The sequence below is a fragment of the Nelusetta ayraudi genome, unplaced genomic scaffold, assembly GCF_046127955.1.
Source record: "Nelusetta ayraudi isolate G7.1 ecotype Tasmania unplaced genomic scaffold, CSIRO-AGI_Nayr_v1 ptg000056l, whole genome shotgun sequence".
NCBI classification, from domain to species: Eukaryota; Metazoa; Chordata; class Actinopteri; order Tetraodontiformes; family Monacanthidae; genus Nelusetta; species Nelusetta ayraudi.
Window position 1 is genome coordinate 1,786,176 of NW_027466106.1, and position 18,419 is coordinate 1,804,594.

General features: G+C 46.9%; 1 protein-coding gene and 1 long non-coding RNA gene across 3 annotated transcripts in view; one reads left to right on the top strand and one right to left on the bottom strand.

The window, feature by feature from the left end:
* The window catches only part of adam12b (ADAM metallopeptidase domain 12b), a 76,658-nt gene that overhangs the window by 34,263 nt on the left and 23,976 nt on the right, over positions 1 to 18,419 (top strand). For both annotated transcript variants that reach the window (XM_076038434.1, XM_076038435.1), the window contains exons 4-11: positions 1,159 to 1,240; positions 2,767 to 2,843; positions 3,799 to 3,988; positions 4,916 to 4,981; positions 6,220 to 6,291; positions 6,644 to 6,813; positions 7,928 to 8,012; positions 10,526 to 10,674. In XM_076038434.1, the coding sequence (XP_075894549.1) occupies positions 1,159 to 1,240; positions 2,767 to 2,843; positions 3,799 to 3,988; positions 4,916 to 4,981; positions 6,220 to 6,291; positions 6,644 to 6,813; positions 7,928 to 8,012; positions 10,526 to 10,674 (891 nt within the window). The remainder of the gene's footprint in view (positions 1 to 1,158; positions 1,241 to 2,766; positions 2,844 to 3,798; positions 3,989 to 4,915; positions 4,982 to 6,219; positions 6,292 to 6,643; positions 6,814 to 7,927; positions 8,013 to 10,525; positions 10,675 to 18,419) is intronic.
* LOC142896646 (uncharacterized) lies at positions 11,805 to 14,282 on the bottom strand. The gene is made up of 3 exons (XR_012928384.1): positions 13,736 to 14,282; positions 13,395 to 13,471; positions 11,805 to 12,715 (listed from the first exon to the last, which is right to left on the bottom strand). It is a non-coding gene; the product is annotated as an uncharacterized LOC142896646 (long non-coding RNA).

An 18,419-nucleotide genomic window follows, 5' to 3' on the forward strand; every position in this document is an offset into this window, starting at 1 on the left:
TATCGGATTTGGTTTAGCGCTCGCTAATGGCATGATAAGGCACATTAAAGTGATAATAAGTATTTAATGAAGTCAAACGTGAGGGAGGGAGGCCTCAGCTACGGTTTTTGTTTTTTGGGGGGTTTTTGGCGGGTTTTCAAACAGGTCAGGGTGAAAGCGAAGATGAACTCAGGGAAAGAGGAAAACAGACAATTGAATTGAATCGGAGAAACGAGGGGAAATTATTGCCTTCGTCTCCCACCCGGCTAATTCTGGCTTTGTGTTCTGTGCGAGCTGTGTGCGATGCGCGGCGGCGCGGTGGGAGATAAATGATTCCCGCTGCGATTTGAATGAACACTGCTTTCTAGTTTTATGAAGAAAAAAAGCCCCTCAACCCCCACCCCCTCCCCGTCCCTCTTGGAGTTCCGTTTCTTTTCATCCAATTTAGGACGCTGGCTTTTCTTTTTTTCTCCAACTTCTTACCCCCCCCCTAAATATTCAAGTTTATTTTCCAGATTTCATTTCAAGTCCCCTCGCGGTGCACCAGTCCGTGCTGCGGCCCACCGGAAACATTCATCTCACGCCCGCCCCCGATGTCTTTGTGATTAAGTAGCTGCAGACGACGGGAGTCCCTGCTGCTATTTTTTTTTTTTTTCGCAGACCCTCGTGGTTGGGGGTGGGAGGACTCACTCGGCGCGTCTATTTGTCCACGTCTGGAGGAGACCGCCGCCCGCCTGCCCGCCCGCACGCTCCCATGCTCAAATGTGGGAGAGAGAGAACGCACCCACACGCACCCCCATGCAAGATAATAAACCCCGGCAAGGACTGTGCTCACGCTGGGGACTCACGCTGAATGCCAGGGGGGACTCAAGGACACGTCTAAATCAGCCCAGGAAAATTCACAGAAAAACGGAGTCATTCTCCCAACTTGCCTTTCGGAACGCAGCGAAAGTAATTCGCGCACATTATCCCCCCGCCGAAATCCTCGCAATGCGGCGACTCATCTGCATAAAAAGTCAACTTAGCCGTGAAGTTTCTCCATAATCTTTACAAAAAAAAAAAAGAAAAGAAAAAAGCGGCTACTTTGCATTGCTCTGAGAACACCTGCCTGGCTGATGAATCTCTTTCTTCCTCTGTTTCTTCTTCTTCCTCTTCTTCTTCTTCTTCTTCTTCTTTCAGGGGCCTGTTTGCGAGCCATTACACCGAGACGCACTACGGCGCAGACGGAAGCGTCGTCACCAGCGACGCTCACAACCAATCGGTCAGTCATGTTTCGCGCAAACTAAACATTTCACGTCTGGTATGTTTTGTTTTGTCCCACCCCGACGTTATGGGCGCCGGAGACGACCGTCCAAACATACTTGCTGCACTGACTCACCGTTAAATCGAGCGGTTATTTATAGTCAATCTACTAATCACTGTATTTGGGAGCCAAAAGGCAGTTGGGGCCTGGATGGGATTTTTGCCCCTGTGACCCACTTGATGGTAAGCTGTGGTGTTATTTTGCCAGGTTTTTTTTTTTTATATAATTTATCTTTTTTATTAAAGCCGATATGGCCGGTGGGATTTGATGATGGAATCCTCTCTTTATGGGCAGATCTGTCCCCAACAAGTCCTCTCTCTCTAAATAAATATTAATAGTTGAATGTTTCCAGTGAAAGTGAAGCACTCCTCTTCAAATTATTCACGTCGCTAACAAGAGCCGAGCAGACAAACTTGTTTATTCCACCACGACGGACGTGTTTTGACTCCCCGTGAAACAAGTTTTTTTTTTCTTTTTTTCAATTTTTCTTTTTTTTTTTTTTTAACTTCCTCGTTGTAGGCCGACATGTTGCAGCACTTGCACAGGAGGACTCACATTAGCGGCAAGGAGTTTATTTCCCCTTTGGAGTGGAACCACTGTGAAATTGAATGATAGAACTTTGAAATGTTGACAGGTTTTCCCCACAGCTTTTGCACGGAGGATTTTTTTTTTTTTCGGTAATTCCGGATCTGACTGACAGGCTTATTTGCCAACAAAGTTATGCAAACGCCGATTCCCGCTCTATCAGAACGCTCCCAAAATTTGAGTGGGAGGATATTACAAGCGTTGCGTCAGCTTGTCAAGTAGACATACTGTTATTGTCTTTGGTAATCTCCCCCACACACCCATCCCCAAACTTCCAGTGCCGGCTGTCACTGAACTCGGTGGAACGCCGTGTTCGTCAAGGATCAGATCGAGATGTGGACTGTGAATAAAGTCTTGCAGTACTTAAGAGGAACCATTCTAGAAGGACTCAAATGATTTGAGTTCAGCCGATAAACCGCTTCGCTGCTGAATTCCGGTATAGTTGTCTGCACGTTACAGGGTCAGTCGACTCACTTTTACCCGTGCAGCAGCAGCAGTGGCAGCAGCGGCGGCAGCGGCGGCCGCCTGCTATTTGTGGCTCCAAACATAAATGAGCAAACACTCCAAAATAAAAGCCCTGAGCCGCTGACAGACACTCTGAGGATCCAAGCGCAGGAGACAATCGCCAGAGTTTTGTGTTTTCTTGAAAGGTGAAGTAATCTAGGTCAAGCATAGCCCAAGCGCACAGTCTTTGTAGCCCAGTCTATTTTTGTTCCTAATGCAATAAATCTGCTTTCCATCAGCATCTTCCTCACTGCTTTCTACTGCACTTGTCAAAAGGGAGTTGGCTGGAAATTAAGATTTTCTTCTCCCTCTCCGGCGAATGGTTGCTGCTTATGAATTTATTCCTAAAGGGTTGAAACTCTTGTGATTGAAACCGAGCAAATTTTCTCTTGTAGAACAACTGCTACTACCACGGCAGAGTGCAGGCTCACCCGGGCTCGGACGTCACTCTCAGCGCCTGCTCGGGTCTCCGGTGAGTCGACCTAAAGTGGCACTTTGCATTTGCAAGTATCGCTGTGTGTAAAAAAAAAGAAAAAAAAGAAAAAGGGCAAATAATATAAAACCAAACTGCTGGTATCAGACAAAATGCAGATATTTAAAGCATCCGTGTATTTTGTTCATTCTACTTTCAGATTTAAAGTGAAATCTGCATTATTATTTGACAGCCAAGTTGAACAGTGTAGTGAAGCTGATACGTCACGTTAATGTTTCACAGTAAAATACGGCACATCCATCCTTCCATCCATCCATCCATCCATCCATCCATTTTCAATAGATTGTGTGCTAGCCAACACGATAGCAGTGGCGCCGCCCGTTGGTTTAACAGCTAACCGTAAATAGCCGTATTTTGAGATACCCTTTGCCATCAGTGTTAAAACAGAATGTAATGTTTTTCAGGGTGGGAGGCCTTTTTAAAATGACGATAACTATGTTTTGTGTTTCATGTCCACTTTAATGGAGCATAAATGTTGCGGCGTGTTCATTTGTGTTGAGCCGTTGTCTTCTTGTCTGTTTTCCATTATAAAATGCACCAGAAGAAGAATAAATTTTTTTTTTAAAAATGTTCCCCAGGTAACAGCAGCGCAGGAGTGTGTTATTAGGCCGCACAGCGACTCTAATGGACGAATGCAATTTGGAACACAGATTTCCACCAAACCGCTGGCAAACAATAGAATTTTTTTCTCCCTATTGGAAGAAACAAACAAGAAAGCGGCTGCGCTCGCCGTCGGATCGCTCGCTCGTGAATTTCAAAAGTGCCTTTGTCCTTTACAGCAGTGATTGGATGTAATGCGATACCTGCCAAATAGAGGATCTGCAGTGTTCCCCTTGGTCTCGGTAAAAAAAAAAAAGAAAAGAAAGAAAGAGGAAACGAGGGGCAGGGAAGGGTTTGCTGAAAGAGATTTTTGCCTGTGCTGTTTCCTCCGCAGAGGCTTCGTTGCCCTCGAAAACAGGACCTTCGTCATCGAGCCGGTGCGGCGTCACGGCAACGACACGCACCTGGTCTACCGGGTGGAGAAGCTCGCCATGACCCAGGGCGACTGCGGCCACGGCTTCAACATGTCAACAGTTCCTTCGGAAGACCAAATCAGGAACCCCTTCCGCTTCTTCCGCGCAAGGGTGAGACATTGATCGCTCTCGTCGGGATGTGTCCAGCCTTGGTCGTCCCAGAATCACAGTTCCTTTTTTTTTTTTTTTTTTTTTTTTTTCTATATTTCAAATGTCACGTTTGACCAGCCGGGCGTTAAACCAAATGTCCCATCAAAGCCAGCCTGCCCACTGGAGTTGGAATGTTTCCCAGAGGGTGTCGCCTTGGGCCTGACACGTTTTATCTGCACTTAGAGCCCAAATTTGAGGGCCCACGCAAGGTTTGGCCCGTGGTTTATATGGAGCAGGTGCAGCATCCATCTGCCACTGTCGCCTCACACTAAAGTGTCCACTCCAGTCTAGGGGAGTAAAACTTCCCAACACACTGTCTTTTAATGGCCCCAGAGTCATATTCAATCTTTAGGGTTGAGAATGACTTCTTTTTACCGCCCTTATCTGAGTCCAATGTCTTTTTATTACGCGTCGCCGCGATTCTCTCTCGAACTGCAGAGACGTTCGGCAGAATTTCTATGACGAAATAGTTGACAGAGACAAATATTTCGCAGTATCATCGCAAGATTTATGTTTCTGCACATACAATTCTGGCTACATTTTATTTGGTTTGTTGTCGGGGAGGATTTCTATTATCTGAAAGCTCGCTGCTGCGTTTTCTTCATCCTTCGTCGATACTGAGGGTTTGAATTGCTAGCTGCCAGCTAAAGCGTTACAATTAACCTCACATGACACTCACTCAACCGCCGTCGAACAAGAAAGTATAGAATCTTGTCAAAAGCCTTTCAGCCGACGGGAACAGACATCACTTGACAGTTTTTGAGAAGATCCGAAGAAGGTAACAGAAGTCCTTGAAAAACTAATTTCCTGCAAAACCTTTGCACATCTCAAACTTGCACTTTGTCTTTGTTTTTTGGTTTGTTTGTTTGTTCCTTGTTTCTCCTTCAGCATAAAAGGCACGCTCAGAAGACGACCAAGTACGTCGAACTCATCATCGTGGCAGACAACAGAGAGGTAAAGACCTTGATGTCTCTCGCGTCTCAGAGTGTGCGAACAGACGTGTGCGGTGCTCTACCTTCATGCTGAGTGCAAAAAAAAAAGGAAATGGAGAGAAATGGAAAAAAAAAAAAAAAAAAAAGCGAAGTAACAGCGGAGACGGGGGTCGTGCCGGGGCCTGCTGCAGAATTAGGTCAGTGTGCAGCGGGTGTGTGCGCTCGTTGGTCCGGCGGTGGCAGAGGCTCAGTTTTGGACAGGAAATGCGAAACGATTCCCCAGCGGAGCCGACAGGAAGCCGGAAAAGGACCGTGTGAAAACAGGAGTCTCCCACCAGCAGCACGGGTGGGCGGCGCATTGTGTTGTGTCCTCCTGGCAGCCCCCCACTTATTGCTAATGTCACTGGCTTGATAAAAGAGAGAGGGGACTTTATTTTCCTTTTAAAAAAGAGGGTGGGACTTGGAAGGGAGGATTTAGTGTATAGTCAGAGCTGGCGTGCAAGGCCGCCTGACTGCTGATCCAACGTGCCGCAGCCTCTTAGAGCTGCCAGTCTACCTGCTCCCTGCGGACCAGCCTTTTTTTTTTTCCCTCTTCTCTCCTTCCAGATGGTCACAGCTTGAAAAAAACTGCACGTCCCACTCCATAAACCTATTACCTCTCGCCCATGTTCCGCGCCCGTTCTCACGCACCCCGTCTTAGTCTTGGCAAGTGTCCAGCTAAGCCAAGGCGACGCTAACCGACCCGGCCGCGATGCACGTTTTCTTAATGAATGATTTGTTGAATGAATGAATGAATGAATGAATGAATGAATGGTTTATTTTCGTTTACAGGGTACAATAATGTAACCTTGTTCAATCAACTGATTGATTATAACAATTTAATCATTTATTCTTATTATCATGAAGTATTTTGCCCTTCAATATTGTTTTTTAAACTCAACAAAGATCTACACATTTTCAAATCGTCACTGATCCAATTGCAAAATTTAACTCCAAAAAACACATCTATATTTAACATTTGTTCTCACCTTACATAATTCAAAGACACTCAACGCTCTTAACATATATTTAACTTTTTTTTTTTTTTTTTTTTTTTTTAAACTTGACCGGAAGATTTTTATTCAAAATAGTATTTCTAATGTTTTTATATAATATATATATAATAAATAATTTATTTGTGGTTTGTTGTGCGCCGTCGCTCTGGTCGCTCCCATTTCCCCTCGGCCTGCCGCTGACGACGTGCAATTTTTCCTGTCTTAGTTTCAGAAGCAGGGCCGCGACGTGGACAAGGTGAAGCAGCGACTGGCAGAGATCGCCAACTACGTGGACAAGGTAACGCAACGGCCTCCCTCGCACGCCGGAGGAATAAATCACTTCACTTTTTTAAAAATAGAAATATCCCCGGCGGCGGAGATTAATGGGCGACTGCGTGATGTATTAACGTCCCTCTAAAACCTGCCGCGCCCGCCTGACCGATACCCTTTTGGCAGCGCTGCGCTTCAGAACGTGGCCACAATAATATCCTAATGGATTTGTAAAAGCAAAGCATCACGGACCCATACCAAAATCCCCAGTATGGCCCACCGCTACCAGCTGCCTTTTTAACACGATGCGTTTGTTGATGTCAAAGTGAGACTCCCCCCTGGCCTCACTTCTGCGGTACTGTGCTCTGCTCGACTGACAGTTCTACAGGGCCCTGGACATCCGCGTGGCCCTGGTGGGCCTGGAGGTGTGGAGCGACGCCGACAAATGTCCCATCACGCAGGATCCCTTCACCACGCTGCACGAGTTCCTGGACTGGCGGAAAGTCAAGCTGCTGCCCCAGAAGCCGCACGACAACGCTCAGCTCATCAGGTGGGACTGCGACCCGACGCGGCAGCAAAAAACGAAAAAATAAATAAAAAATAGGGCCACGAGGCTGCCGAGCTGTTACTTTGTTTGTGCCGCCAGCATCGACAATTTTCCGGGGGGAAAACGGTTCCCTGCGCTCATTTCTTTGCCGGCGGTTCCACTGTGGGACGTTAATCGTCTTCCTGTTAATTCCAATCACACACTGAGATCAGCTAACCCTAAACTGACACACCAGGGTTCATTTTATTGGTTTGTTTATTTGCTCCGTTTTGTTTTGGCTTGGGTTTTTTTCAACAAATTCCAATTAGGAAGACAAATGCGGCAGCACAAACAGACCAAACAAAGCGCACACCAGAGGCTTGTAGAAACTCGGCGCACTTTCTGATCCGCTGGTTCAGGCCATTACGTCACCAGTCTTGCTTTGCTTCATTATTGTTATTGACTAAGCTTTGCTTTTAAGTCCTGGACAAATGTTTGTACTTAGGTCACATCTAGTTAATAAACTCTCACTGTGGTCTTCCAACTGATCATGTGTTTCTAATAGCTGTGTGCCCTTGAAAAAATGACTACTAGACAGTTTCTGAAACCAATACATCCCTGAACTGAAGCGTTACGATGATCTATAATAAATTGCAAAACATTTATGGAAGCAGCTCAATGCAAAATGCTGCTTTTTTTTTTTTTGACTGCATCCTTTTTTAAGCCGCTGTTTAAATCAAGTTTATTTTCACTGACGAACAGGTCGCTGCTATTTAATCAGGTGGTTCCCTTTAAATTACGACTGCTACAAATGCAAATAGCGATCAGTGAACAACAATTACCATCAGTTCCTTGCTAAGAGCGGGTAGCCTGTTCAAACATTAGAAAAACAAAACGACACAGAAGGAACAAGAGCACCCCAGAAAATTGGTGCTACTTGGTAATTTGCGGCACCTGCACTGGTTTGTTTTGGTTCCTTTAACTGCAGATGAGGTCGTTGCTTTTACCTGCTTTCTGCTGCAGTTTCTGAGTAACCAGGCAAAAAAAGAAAACAATCTACAGATTCTCCCGGATTCCTTGTGTGTTCTCCACCCTAACCTCCCACCGCCGGCTCCTAATCCTTTCCTGTCCCCTGCAGCGGCGTGTACTTCCAGGGCACCACCATCGGCATGGCCCCGATCATGAGCATGTGCACCGTGGAGCAGTCTGGAGGCATCGTCATGGTGAGAGAAAAAGCTTTTTCCCCAGACCTTCTGCCCGGTACCCGGTCTTCCTCTTTCGCCGAGCCCCCGCACCTTTAAAAAGTGGCGCTCGGCTTTTAAACTAGCTAGCTGCTGTTTGCTGGAGGTGGCGCGGGCCAGAGGTCTGACAGGAAGTGGCGATGCTAAATGTAATTTATTTGCGCTGGCACCCTCTCAGCTCTCATGCCCTTGTCATCACTGCAAACACCGATACGCACACACACACACACACACACACACACACACACAAACACACAAGTACACATAGGGGAATGGCTAGCAGCGTACAATCAGCGGGATTGGATGCAGGAACTCGGCCCCTCGAAGGGTCGTTTGAAGTCTCGCAGTCATTCAATCACACTTTCCCAGCGACATCTCCGAGGCGGTTGTTGGAAAACGGGGGGGGTAAATAAAGACAGCCACGCTTAAACCCAGCCACATTTACATTTTTATGAAGCGCTGTAAATTGTTTACTGTGCCGCTGCCGCCGCATTTGAGTCAAACTGTATTTTTTTACCAACACGGTGGCGACGGCGCCACCATCGCCGCCGCTTCACCTTAGGTAACGCAAAATTATCACCGAGCGCCGGAAACGGTGGCGGCTTTTTGGGGAGACGAGCTACGGCAGTCTGGGAGACCTGTGCCAAAATCATAAAATGGTTATCAGCAGCCTATCCCATTACGCCCCCCCCCGCCCCTCGGCCCAGCCCAGATGTGCGCCCCCCATTAAAAGATATGCTCCCAGCCGGTCACGGCCTCTCCAGATGTTTGTCTTCCCCATTACTCGCTCGCGGCAGATGGTTCCAAACGGAGATTAAAGGGGCCGTGTAGCCAGTTAGAGGACCCACCTGATGACATGAATCATCTCGTGAGCCGTTCGCTACCACGTGGGTGAATCACTTCATGTTTGTTTCCCCCCCCCCCCCCCCCCCCCCCTTTTTTGAGTCCGAACCAGCGAAGTTGTTTCCCGAACTCCCGCCGTCTCCTTAAATGTAAACGGCCACGTCTGAGCTGTCACAGCGGACGCCGTCGACTTTTAGTGTTTCTGTCAGCGACTCTTTGCCTCACATGGCCGCGGATGAAATCGGGGGGGGAGGCCATCGGAGCTCTTTCTCATATCCGTCGCCATCAAATTCTCGCCATCGGAGACAATGGCCACTTCAGAGTAATGACCACGGCTTCCGACAGTTCCATCCATTTCTGCTGACTCTGATAATACACTTTTTTCTTTTTTTTTTGTGGTTAGGCAATCAGCAATAAATTGCGCGCGCGCACACACACACACACACACACACGCGCACAGCGATAAACTATGACAGCAACAAAGTAAAGTTTCCCAATTACTCTTTTTAAAGGCGCAGTTCGTCTCCCCGTGCCGCCTTTTAATCAGACGAGTCGGGGAAAATAAAATGGCTCGCCCTCAACCTTGACATCCAACTTGTGCTCTTCAAAAGGAAGCCGGCGACTTTCTCATGCCGCACATGCCGAAAAAATACTTGATTGACTGGCTAAATGGGCGACCTCTTCCTCGGGATCTTCACATGGAAAGATTCTTTAATTATTTTTTTTTTCCCCAGGTTGTTTTAATATGCACCAAGTTGAAAACACTGTTCTACCCTCGGCTGAGTGCTCGGCTTTTTCTTTTTTTTCTCTCTCTCTTCTCTCAGTCTTGATTGGGACCAGTTACTTCTGAGACTCTCTGGGCTGGGAGCCGAAAAATAGTCCCACGCTAATCCTATAAGAAGATGCAGCTTTGTGAGCATGTTAGCAGAGTTGGTGTAATTACTGTGTGTGCCAGAAGTGGGAGACAGAAGTTGTGTGCTGCAGGAAGGAAACATAATATTGGGAATTCTGGCCAACAGATATTGACTATTTGATATTTTGGAGTTATTACGCTTCTCCCAAATCTCATAGTTCTGTTCTAAACATTCAGTATTCGGTGCAGAAACGGGTGTGTGTGATGGATGAAACACAGCCATTGTATCAGTTGTCTTAATTTTCATTTTCCTTTCTTTTCTTTTTTTCAATTTTTCTTCTTACGGAAAAAAAGAAATTCTGCCTGAGCCTCCTCTGTTTTTCTCGTCCTCAGCCTGCGTCTCCATCCATCTGCACGCCGAAGTCTAGACTGAAACTTCCACTCTCACTCTGCGTTTCGCGGCTAGTCAGCGGCCGCGCGGCGCTCAGTGCAGCGGTCAGCCGGTGTGATAGGGTCTGCGGGGGTAATGGAATGGCGGATGAATTCCGGCTTCCGTAAGGAGGACGAGTAATAGAGGAGGGACGAGGGGGTACATAGGACACGGAGTTGGAAATTGTTTTCTTTGAACCCAACTTTCATTTTTGGAGTAAATTCCAAATGACTCGTCTTCTTCCTTCCAAAAAAAAACAAAAAAAAAAACACTATAAATTACTTACTCAATCGAGTTTGACGCGTGCTCGAATTGTGCGATTACGCAAGAAAGTGAAGTTTCCCCCTTTTTATTTCCCTCCCGTCTCAGGACCACTCGGAGAACCCGCTGGGCGCAGCTGTGACTCTGGCGCACGAGCTGGGACACAACTTTGGCATGAACCACGACACCCCGGAGCGCGGCTGCGGCTGCAGGATGACGGTGGACCGGGGGGGCTGCATCATGACTCCCTCCACAGGGTGAGGACAGCAGCAGCAGCAGCAGCAGCAGCAGCAGCTCGCTGCATTCACACTGTGGTTGCAGGCTGATTTTTGATGTCTGTTTTCTCCTCAAAAATCTCTCAATGACACTCAGTCAGCAAAATAAGACAAATGAAAATGGCAACCTGCCCTGGTCAAGTTGCTTCAAACTGGTAACTTGAGATTTATTATTTTGCATTTGACCTGTCGGTTGGATGAAGCTTCACTTGCTGTGCAGTTTGAATCATTTTTATCTGAACAGGATGCTCCATTGTCTCATTGTCTTTGCATAAAATGCGGTTCAGTCCCACACACACACACACACACACACACCTACATAAATATATATATTTATATATACGTGCACAGGCTTTGGCATTGGCCTTCTCCAGCATTCTGCACGCGTTCGCCTGGGTCGCCGAGATAACGGCGCAGCTGCGAGTGATGGACTCTTTGACTGTTCGTAAACAGCGTGCAGATAAGGCGAAGCCAGAGCGCGATACCAGGTTCCGCCATTGGTCCGCTGCCAGTCTGGTGTGTGTGCGTGTGTGTGTGTGTCTGTGCGTGTGTGTGTGTCTGTGTCTGTGTCTGTGTCTGTGTCTGTGTGTGTCTGTGTGTGTGTGTGTGTCTGTGTGTGTGTGTGTGTGTGTGTGTGTGTGTGTGTGTGTGTGTCACGGCGACGCTCGCTAGCCAGAGCGGCCGCGACAGTCGATGGTACAAAGACACACAGTGTCGGCTGAAAGACCCTGTTGCCATGGTGGGCTTGTTTTTCTCTCTCTCTCTCTCTCTCTCTCGCTCTCTCTCTCTCTCTCTCCCTCTCCCGACAGGAGAGTAAACAAGAGTGGGACAGCTAATAAAAAGAGACCCAACAACCTCACACGTTGGATTGCGTCCTCAAATGGCATCCTCAGTCTTAGGTTTTGGTTTAATGAAGAGTAATAAGTGTGGAGCACAGTTGCGGCAATTAGAAAATAAATCCCAAACCCAAAGTCCTCTTCCAGCCAAATTTCCTGCACAGTTCTTTTAGGTTCAAGAACCCACACAACGCAACGACGTCATACGGTGAACCTACAATTGTAGGTACCATTTCCACACACCAACAGAGACACATGTTGCCTCCATTGTTTAATTTGGAAATTCTTTATTTAGATTAGCCCCTTGAGATGCATCATGTCGTGTTCAAGGGGGTCCATGCATGTAAACAAACAAGGAGTCAATTTACAAACATGAACTCGACATTATATAAATTTATACAAGACTTGAAAGACAAAAACAAACCAAAAACAAACAAACAAAACCACAAGAAAAAACACAGTACTAGAGGACATAATGACATTATAACAGATGACCGAAAAACCCCTGATTTGTTAAGATTCTGTTGCATCTGTGACATCCTCGCCTTAAAGTTCTAGTATAGAATAGAATAGAATGGAAGACCTTTATTGATCCCACACTGGGGAAATTTGCATTATTAGTGCAGCAACTGTGTAGTGCAAAAAGAAAAGAGAATTGTATTAATTGTATTGCATAATTAAAAGAAATAATGCAATAATAAAAAAGCAAAAAGTAAAATATTCATAGGATATAAACGGAAAAAGAAAACAAGATATTTACAACCTTTGGACAGTTGGATTTACAAACATCTAACAGCTTTACGTGAATATAAATGGTCGATTGTGACGAATGAATACACAGCAGTTCCTTTTTTAAAGGGATTTTCAATGTAACCAAACAAACACACACACATGTATTTTGTTTATGCCAATAGATCCTTTTAAATGTTGCCCTCAGGGCATTATTAGCATCAGTTTGCATGTTGACAAACTGCCCAAGCCTCCCCGAAAAACCCGCAGCGCTTCCCGCACAACAAAAGAGAATTCTTTTTTTTGGTTCTTTTTTTTTTTTGTATGTTGTCTGCGAACCATCCAATCCAAAGCAGTATGTCGGCCGATGCCGGCTGAGCTCATCCAGCACCCGTCGTCCATTATTTAGTTCAAAACCTCAAAAAAGGAAACCAGGCACGACCGGATTCCCCTGCAGCCTGTCACCCGCCGAAAGATGATGTCACAGAGTGGAAACAAGGGCATGATTTAAACATGTCGGAACGAGTCAAGGAGGAGTTTACTTCCATTTATAGGTCGAACAGCGGCGCTCGCCTCTTTTTCCCGCACGTTGACAAGCGGAAAGATGGAATCTGGGAGGTTTTTAGACTGAAAATACATGTTTTTGTTTTTTCTTTTCTTTTCTTTTTTCCTGGGTGTGTGCAATGCGAGACGTAGCCACAAAGACTTCCTCTTATTTATGTACCATTGTGTACCAAGAAGTGCTTCGGGCCAGGCTGATAATGATTCAAGTGCTTGGCAGAGCACCTAAAAATAGAAAGTCAGTGAGGGAAGAAATGGGGCTTAATGGGTGTTTTCTAATAATATACGCGCCATTCTCTCATTGTTTCCAAGTGCGTTCGGAACAAAAAAAAAAATCATATCAGTGGTGTGAATTTCAGATTGGATTGAGTGAAGTCGTCCACGCTGAAAAATTCATTTCTGCGGCGGCCTTTTTGCAAACAAGTGAAGTCTATAGTTTTGATGTTTTGCGCCGCCGTCCCTGCATCCGACAGCGAGCCAGATCACCGCGTGACGTTTGCCGCCTCGCCAGAGCTCAGCGTGACGCCTCAGAGATGATAATTAAGAACTTTGTTGTTCCGTTAAAACCCAGCTTACCCGGTTTCATTCCTCCAATTGAATTTTCCTCCACCGTCAGCACGCAGGATGCAGCCGCCAACGGCAGGGCCGGGTACCTTTCACAAAGTTTCGATACGTTTTCAAGCCAATTTGAACGACAACAAAAAAAAACACATTGCAATGACAGCACAAAACTTTTAAAATTGTTCCATTTTACTGGCGATTCAAATCAGGATTTCCTCCAAATCAAGTGTGTTGTCTTCCCATTCTTTGCTGCTACATCCTCAGCAAACATTAAAGGTTCAGTGTGTGATATTTGTAGATTTTGAAGAAGAAATTACAACATCATAATCCCAGCATCTTCCCCCTCCTGAGCTTACCAGTTAACTACGGCGGCCTGCGCACCCAAACCTGGATACCTCGTCCACCTTCTTATTCGTTGGTTTATTTGAAGTCACGTACAATTAAAATAGCTCAGATAATAGCTCTTGAGGCACCAAAAGCTGATTAGCTTTTCGGTATTCCACAGGGTCGCAGGGTTTCAGTCGGAGCTGCAAATGCATCGAAGTTCAGTATCCAGTCCTGGTTGACGGGGCTGATCAAGAACCCAACTTCCACAGTTGCGCCGCAGCTCTGTTTGTTTTTTTGTTTTTGTTTTTTAAAATTCTTTCCATGTTTACGTGGGCACCCTCGCCAGCCCTCGGCAGCAACACCGGCCGAATGTTAAACCACCCGCGAGGCCCCGCCCGCCCGCACGCCCCGCCTCAGCTCGACTGGTGCGTTTTCTCTTTTTTCGGGATACTCTCCCTCCGCCTCGACTTGCTAATGGAAGGGAGGACAAGCTGCATCTAAATGACGTGATTATCAGTGACGCTGCCAGCTGTAATCAGGGCCGGGGCGCGGGGAGCGGGATCCGCAGAGAGGTGCTTTATGCCTGGGTAGGCAGGCAGGCAGAGCCAGGCTGCGGCGCTTTCATTTGCCTTTTATCTCCCTCCGTGCTAAGAGAGAAGAGGAAGCCGGGGAAGGGGAGGAGGAGGAGGGGGAGGAGGGACACAAAGGGAAGTAAGAGGTGAGAGCGAAGCACACAAACAAAGAGCAACAACAACGAAAAAAAAAAGAAAGGAAGATGACAATGAAGGAACTGTTTTTTGCCCGCCGGAGATTTGTGTCACAGCCGTGAATGAGAATTTTGTCAGACAGAGTCGGGGAATAGAAGTTTTCCCCTTTTTTTTTTTTTCTTTCTTTCTTTTTTTGGTGTGTGGACATTCTGAAGTAGGAATGTATTTTAGAAGTTGAGCTCCGGGTTGCATCACGGCGGACGTGCAGGAGGGGGGGTGAAAAAACTCAGAAGGGAAGAGCTGGCTGTGTGTGTGTAAGTGGAAGGGGGATGAAGCCCAGCAGGTAGCTGCAGCTGTGGATGTAAAGGGCCGAGAGGTGAACCTGAGCGGAGCGAGAGGTCGCTGCCGCCGCCGTTGGTGTTTTCGTGTCGGGAGGGGAGAAGGCAGGGGTTGGGAGGGAGGAGCGAGGCAACGTTTCCATTATCTCGAGGAAGTCGAGGGAGAGACTGAAGGGTCCTCGGGTCATCGGTTCAACGACGCTGTAGCAACTAAATTCTTTTTTTTCTTTATTTTTCCAACATCTTTTTTTGCGCTAAGCGACTCGGCGAACGCGGACGTGTCTCTGCCACTCAGCGTGGACTGACTGTAGCAGCGTTTCCATGACAGCTTCTCCGAAACAGTTTCAACAAAGTGCAATTGCGATTGGCAGGTGTTTCCATTGAATGGTGTGAAGCGCATAAGCCGTAATTCTTGTTTGCAGTCAAGAATGGTTGTTATATTTTTCTCTTTGATTACTTGTAAAAAAAAAAAAAAAAATTCTGTCTCGTCCTCCGTCCAAACAGAAGGAGCCATTTTCACTTGAAGTGAACTGGTCACGTGACCCTGTATGTCACGTCCGGTGACGTGTAACTGCGAAAAAAGTGTTTCAATGACACTTTTGCGATATACCTCTTTTACAATAAACATCCAGTTGTTTATTGCGATATTTCGGTTTTGCGCAATTCTAGGGGTTATGGAAACACAGTTTCTGACTAACTCAGGCCAAAAGCGTGAAAAAAAGGCGAACCATGAGAGACCATTCTGATACCTCTGTTTTTTTTGTTTTTTTTGCGATTGCATTGGCAATCCATCATCCCATCTGGGATATCCGCTGACTTCCCGGCAATGCCAGGCGGCTAGCGGCAGGCGGAGCGGTGACGTGTGGCCACGTAGCGCAGGAGGTATGCAGGCCCGGGTTTCACTTCTCCGGGGGGTTCGTGTTACATCCAGCGGGCCAAAGATCTGGGTGTAATCTCTGCTTCCCGGCCAAAAATTCCCAAACATTTTTCAGCAACATTACTAAATATGGGGATTTTCTTTTTTAAACATATTTATCCAGTGACGCGCCCGTCGGTTGTTTATCTCGAGCCGTCCTCATTAGTCATCCTTTGGCCTCGCAGTCAGCTCGCGTCCACTCGTGGCAACAAATCCTTGAGAGAACACTTGGAAACCATCTTTTTTTTGTTTTCCGCCACGTTGCGCTGACTTCATATTATATATAATCCCAGGGTGGACTTGTTGGCCCCCTTGCTCCCCTCGTTTGCACACACCCAGGATTTTAGTTTCAAATCTGCAGAAAAAATTTCCTCCTCCTTCCTTTCGTTTTTCTTTATTTTTGTGTGGAAAGCTCTCCGTACACTTTAATATTACTCATTCGTAGCCGCTCCCTCCTCTCCTGAACTCTCCAGCCTTGAGCTCTCAGATTATTAAACTTACAGATATGAGTGTAGAGACAGGGGGAAGCTGCTCAGACGTCGGGACGCGGTATCAGTGCGTTTCAGCCCGTTGTGCAGGCTTATGCTAATGCTGCCTCCTGCAGCACTCCAACCACTTTTTGTGGGTGCGATCTCAAAAAGCACCTCTCCTTTCTTTTTTTGTACACAATTATTTTACAATTTTGTCACCTGCAGCCTTCGTTCAATGGTTAAAAGTGCTCAATAGTCATGTTTTGGCTGTAATGGAATGCCCTGAATTATTAATAAAGCACGTTTCCACCCCCCCGAAAAGGCTGTTTGCATAATGCGAGCTTTCCAGCGGAAATCTGGCGCGATGAACTCGGTGGCGCGGGGTTTGTGCACAGAGGGAGTGTCTGAAAGGAGATTATTGAGTTGCAAAACGCCATCTGATCCTCCGCTGCGTCGACTTCAACAAATCTTGTTTTAATCTCCCTCTCGCGAATTGCAACCACCTCATGGATATGCATGATTAAATCTCTGAAGTCGACGATTCATTTTTTTTCCGTTTTCTTTTTTTGGACAATGTTCCAGTCGGAAAGTGTTGCGCCAGTCGGCGGCAGCTGCGAAGAATACAGATTGTTGCATATTTTTTTTCGGGGGGGGCTGTGAAATATCCAAGGCTTATACAACCATGTGCACACAAACTTAGATGTAGCCAGAAACAAAATGCAACGTCACATATTTAGTCTTTACAAATCTGACGGGGTGGGCCACCCTGTCAATCAGGGGTGGGCCGCTGCACCCCCCGACAGATCCGCCCCTGCCAGTTGGCCGAAGAAAACTCTGCCAAGTGAACATTTGAGATGTTTTCGCTCTGGGATTTTCACATATTAGACACGCTGTGAATGAAAACAGCAGGGCAGATATCGTAAGATGTTATCGACCGTCTGCAGCGGCGGCGGCGGCGGCGGTTGCTCGAGCCCGAGACTCCACCTGGTCGCAAAAATAGCGCCGCTCTGGGGACAACGAGGCAGCTCCTCCCTGACAGTGGGAGCCATTCATGGGGCTAAATGATATATTTGCATTTAAAACAATCCCGGCTTTAAAAAAAAAAATATGGGGACTAATTAAATTTTGCGCAAACTGTTGTGCGCGAGCAAATTAGTTCCACTTGGGCGGCTCACACCTGCAGGAAGAGTGCGGGGTCGGTGCCAATATCGTACAGAGGAACCTCTTTTTTTCTCTCCCTCGCTCTCTCTCTCTCTCTCTCTCTGTGCGCTCGTCTAATTTCCTGGACGGCAGAGCAGCCGTGTGGTCTCAGCTGCGATAATACACACCTTGGATGCGGGACTAATGCAGAGTGACAGGCGGCGCACGTGCGCTGTTTCCAAACTGCTACGTGCAAGAATCTCACCGGGCGGGAAAAAAAAAAAAAAAGACATTTTGGTAGTTTCAGGAGAAGATTTGCTCTGAAAAATATTATTCCCAAAAGGCTATTTTGGAAACGGATGGTTCACGTTCTCCCTCCTAGACGTGATGCCTCGTTAAGCCCGTAGTGTCGCAGCTTGATGCTGAAAGGTGCCGGGAATGTTTGCGTCCGTCAAGTAAACGGTGTTATATTGCTATTAACACTCCCCCTTCCTCTCTGCCCTCAGCTTCCGCCTCGTTCAAATAGATTTATTCACCGCCCCCTCATTTATCCGGACAATTGCGCCGAGAGCACGGCGTGTTTGGGTCCTTCGTTACGCAATCGCGTCTGTCTGTGCAGACGACAAACATCTTGCGCCTGTCGGCCCGCCGTCATTAAGCGCTCGCACCTGGCGTCGGCTGACGGGGGAGTCAAACCGTCTTGTGGCGTCTGACGCGGCATCTGCCGCCAAGATGGCGAAGGCACCTGTTGCCTGTGAAGTCCCGGCAACGTCTTCATCACCGAGGGGCCCCTCTTGTTCACTTCCAGCCTCATGCATTTGGCCAAAATGGTCATCGTCAGTTCTTATTCCGTGTTATTGCAGCAGACCAGACTCCCACTACAATGTAATTGCCCAGTATATTGAACCCTATTAGCATTCTAAAATGCTAATAGGGTTTCTAAAACCGATGCTTTTTGGGGTCGTCCTGAATCCCTAAATAGAGGCTACAAGGGCATTGCCAATAACTGAGGGGAAGTTCCAGTATCTTTATGACATCACAAAGGGTTGAATTCCAGAGTGTTTCCGTGAACATGGTCTGAAAAGTGTAGCTAACAAATGATGTGAAGGATGGGCTTCTGTTCGTCTCTTCTGTTTAGTTTT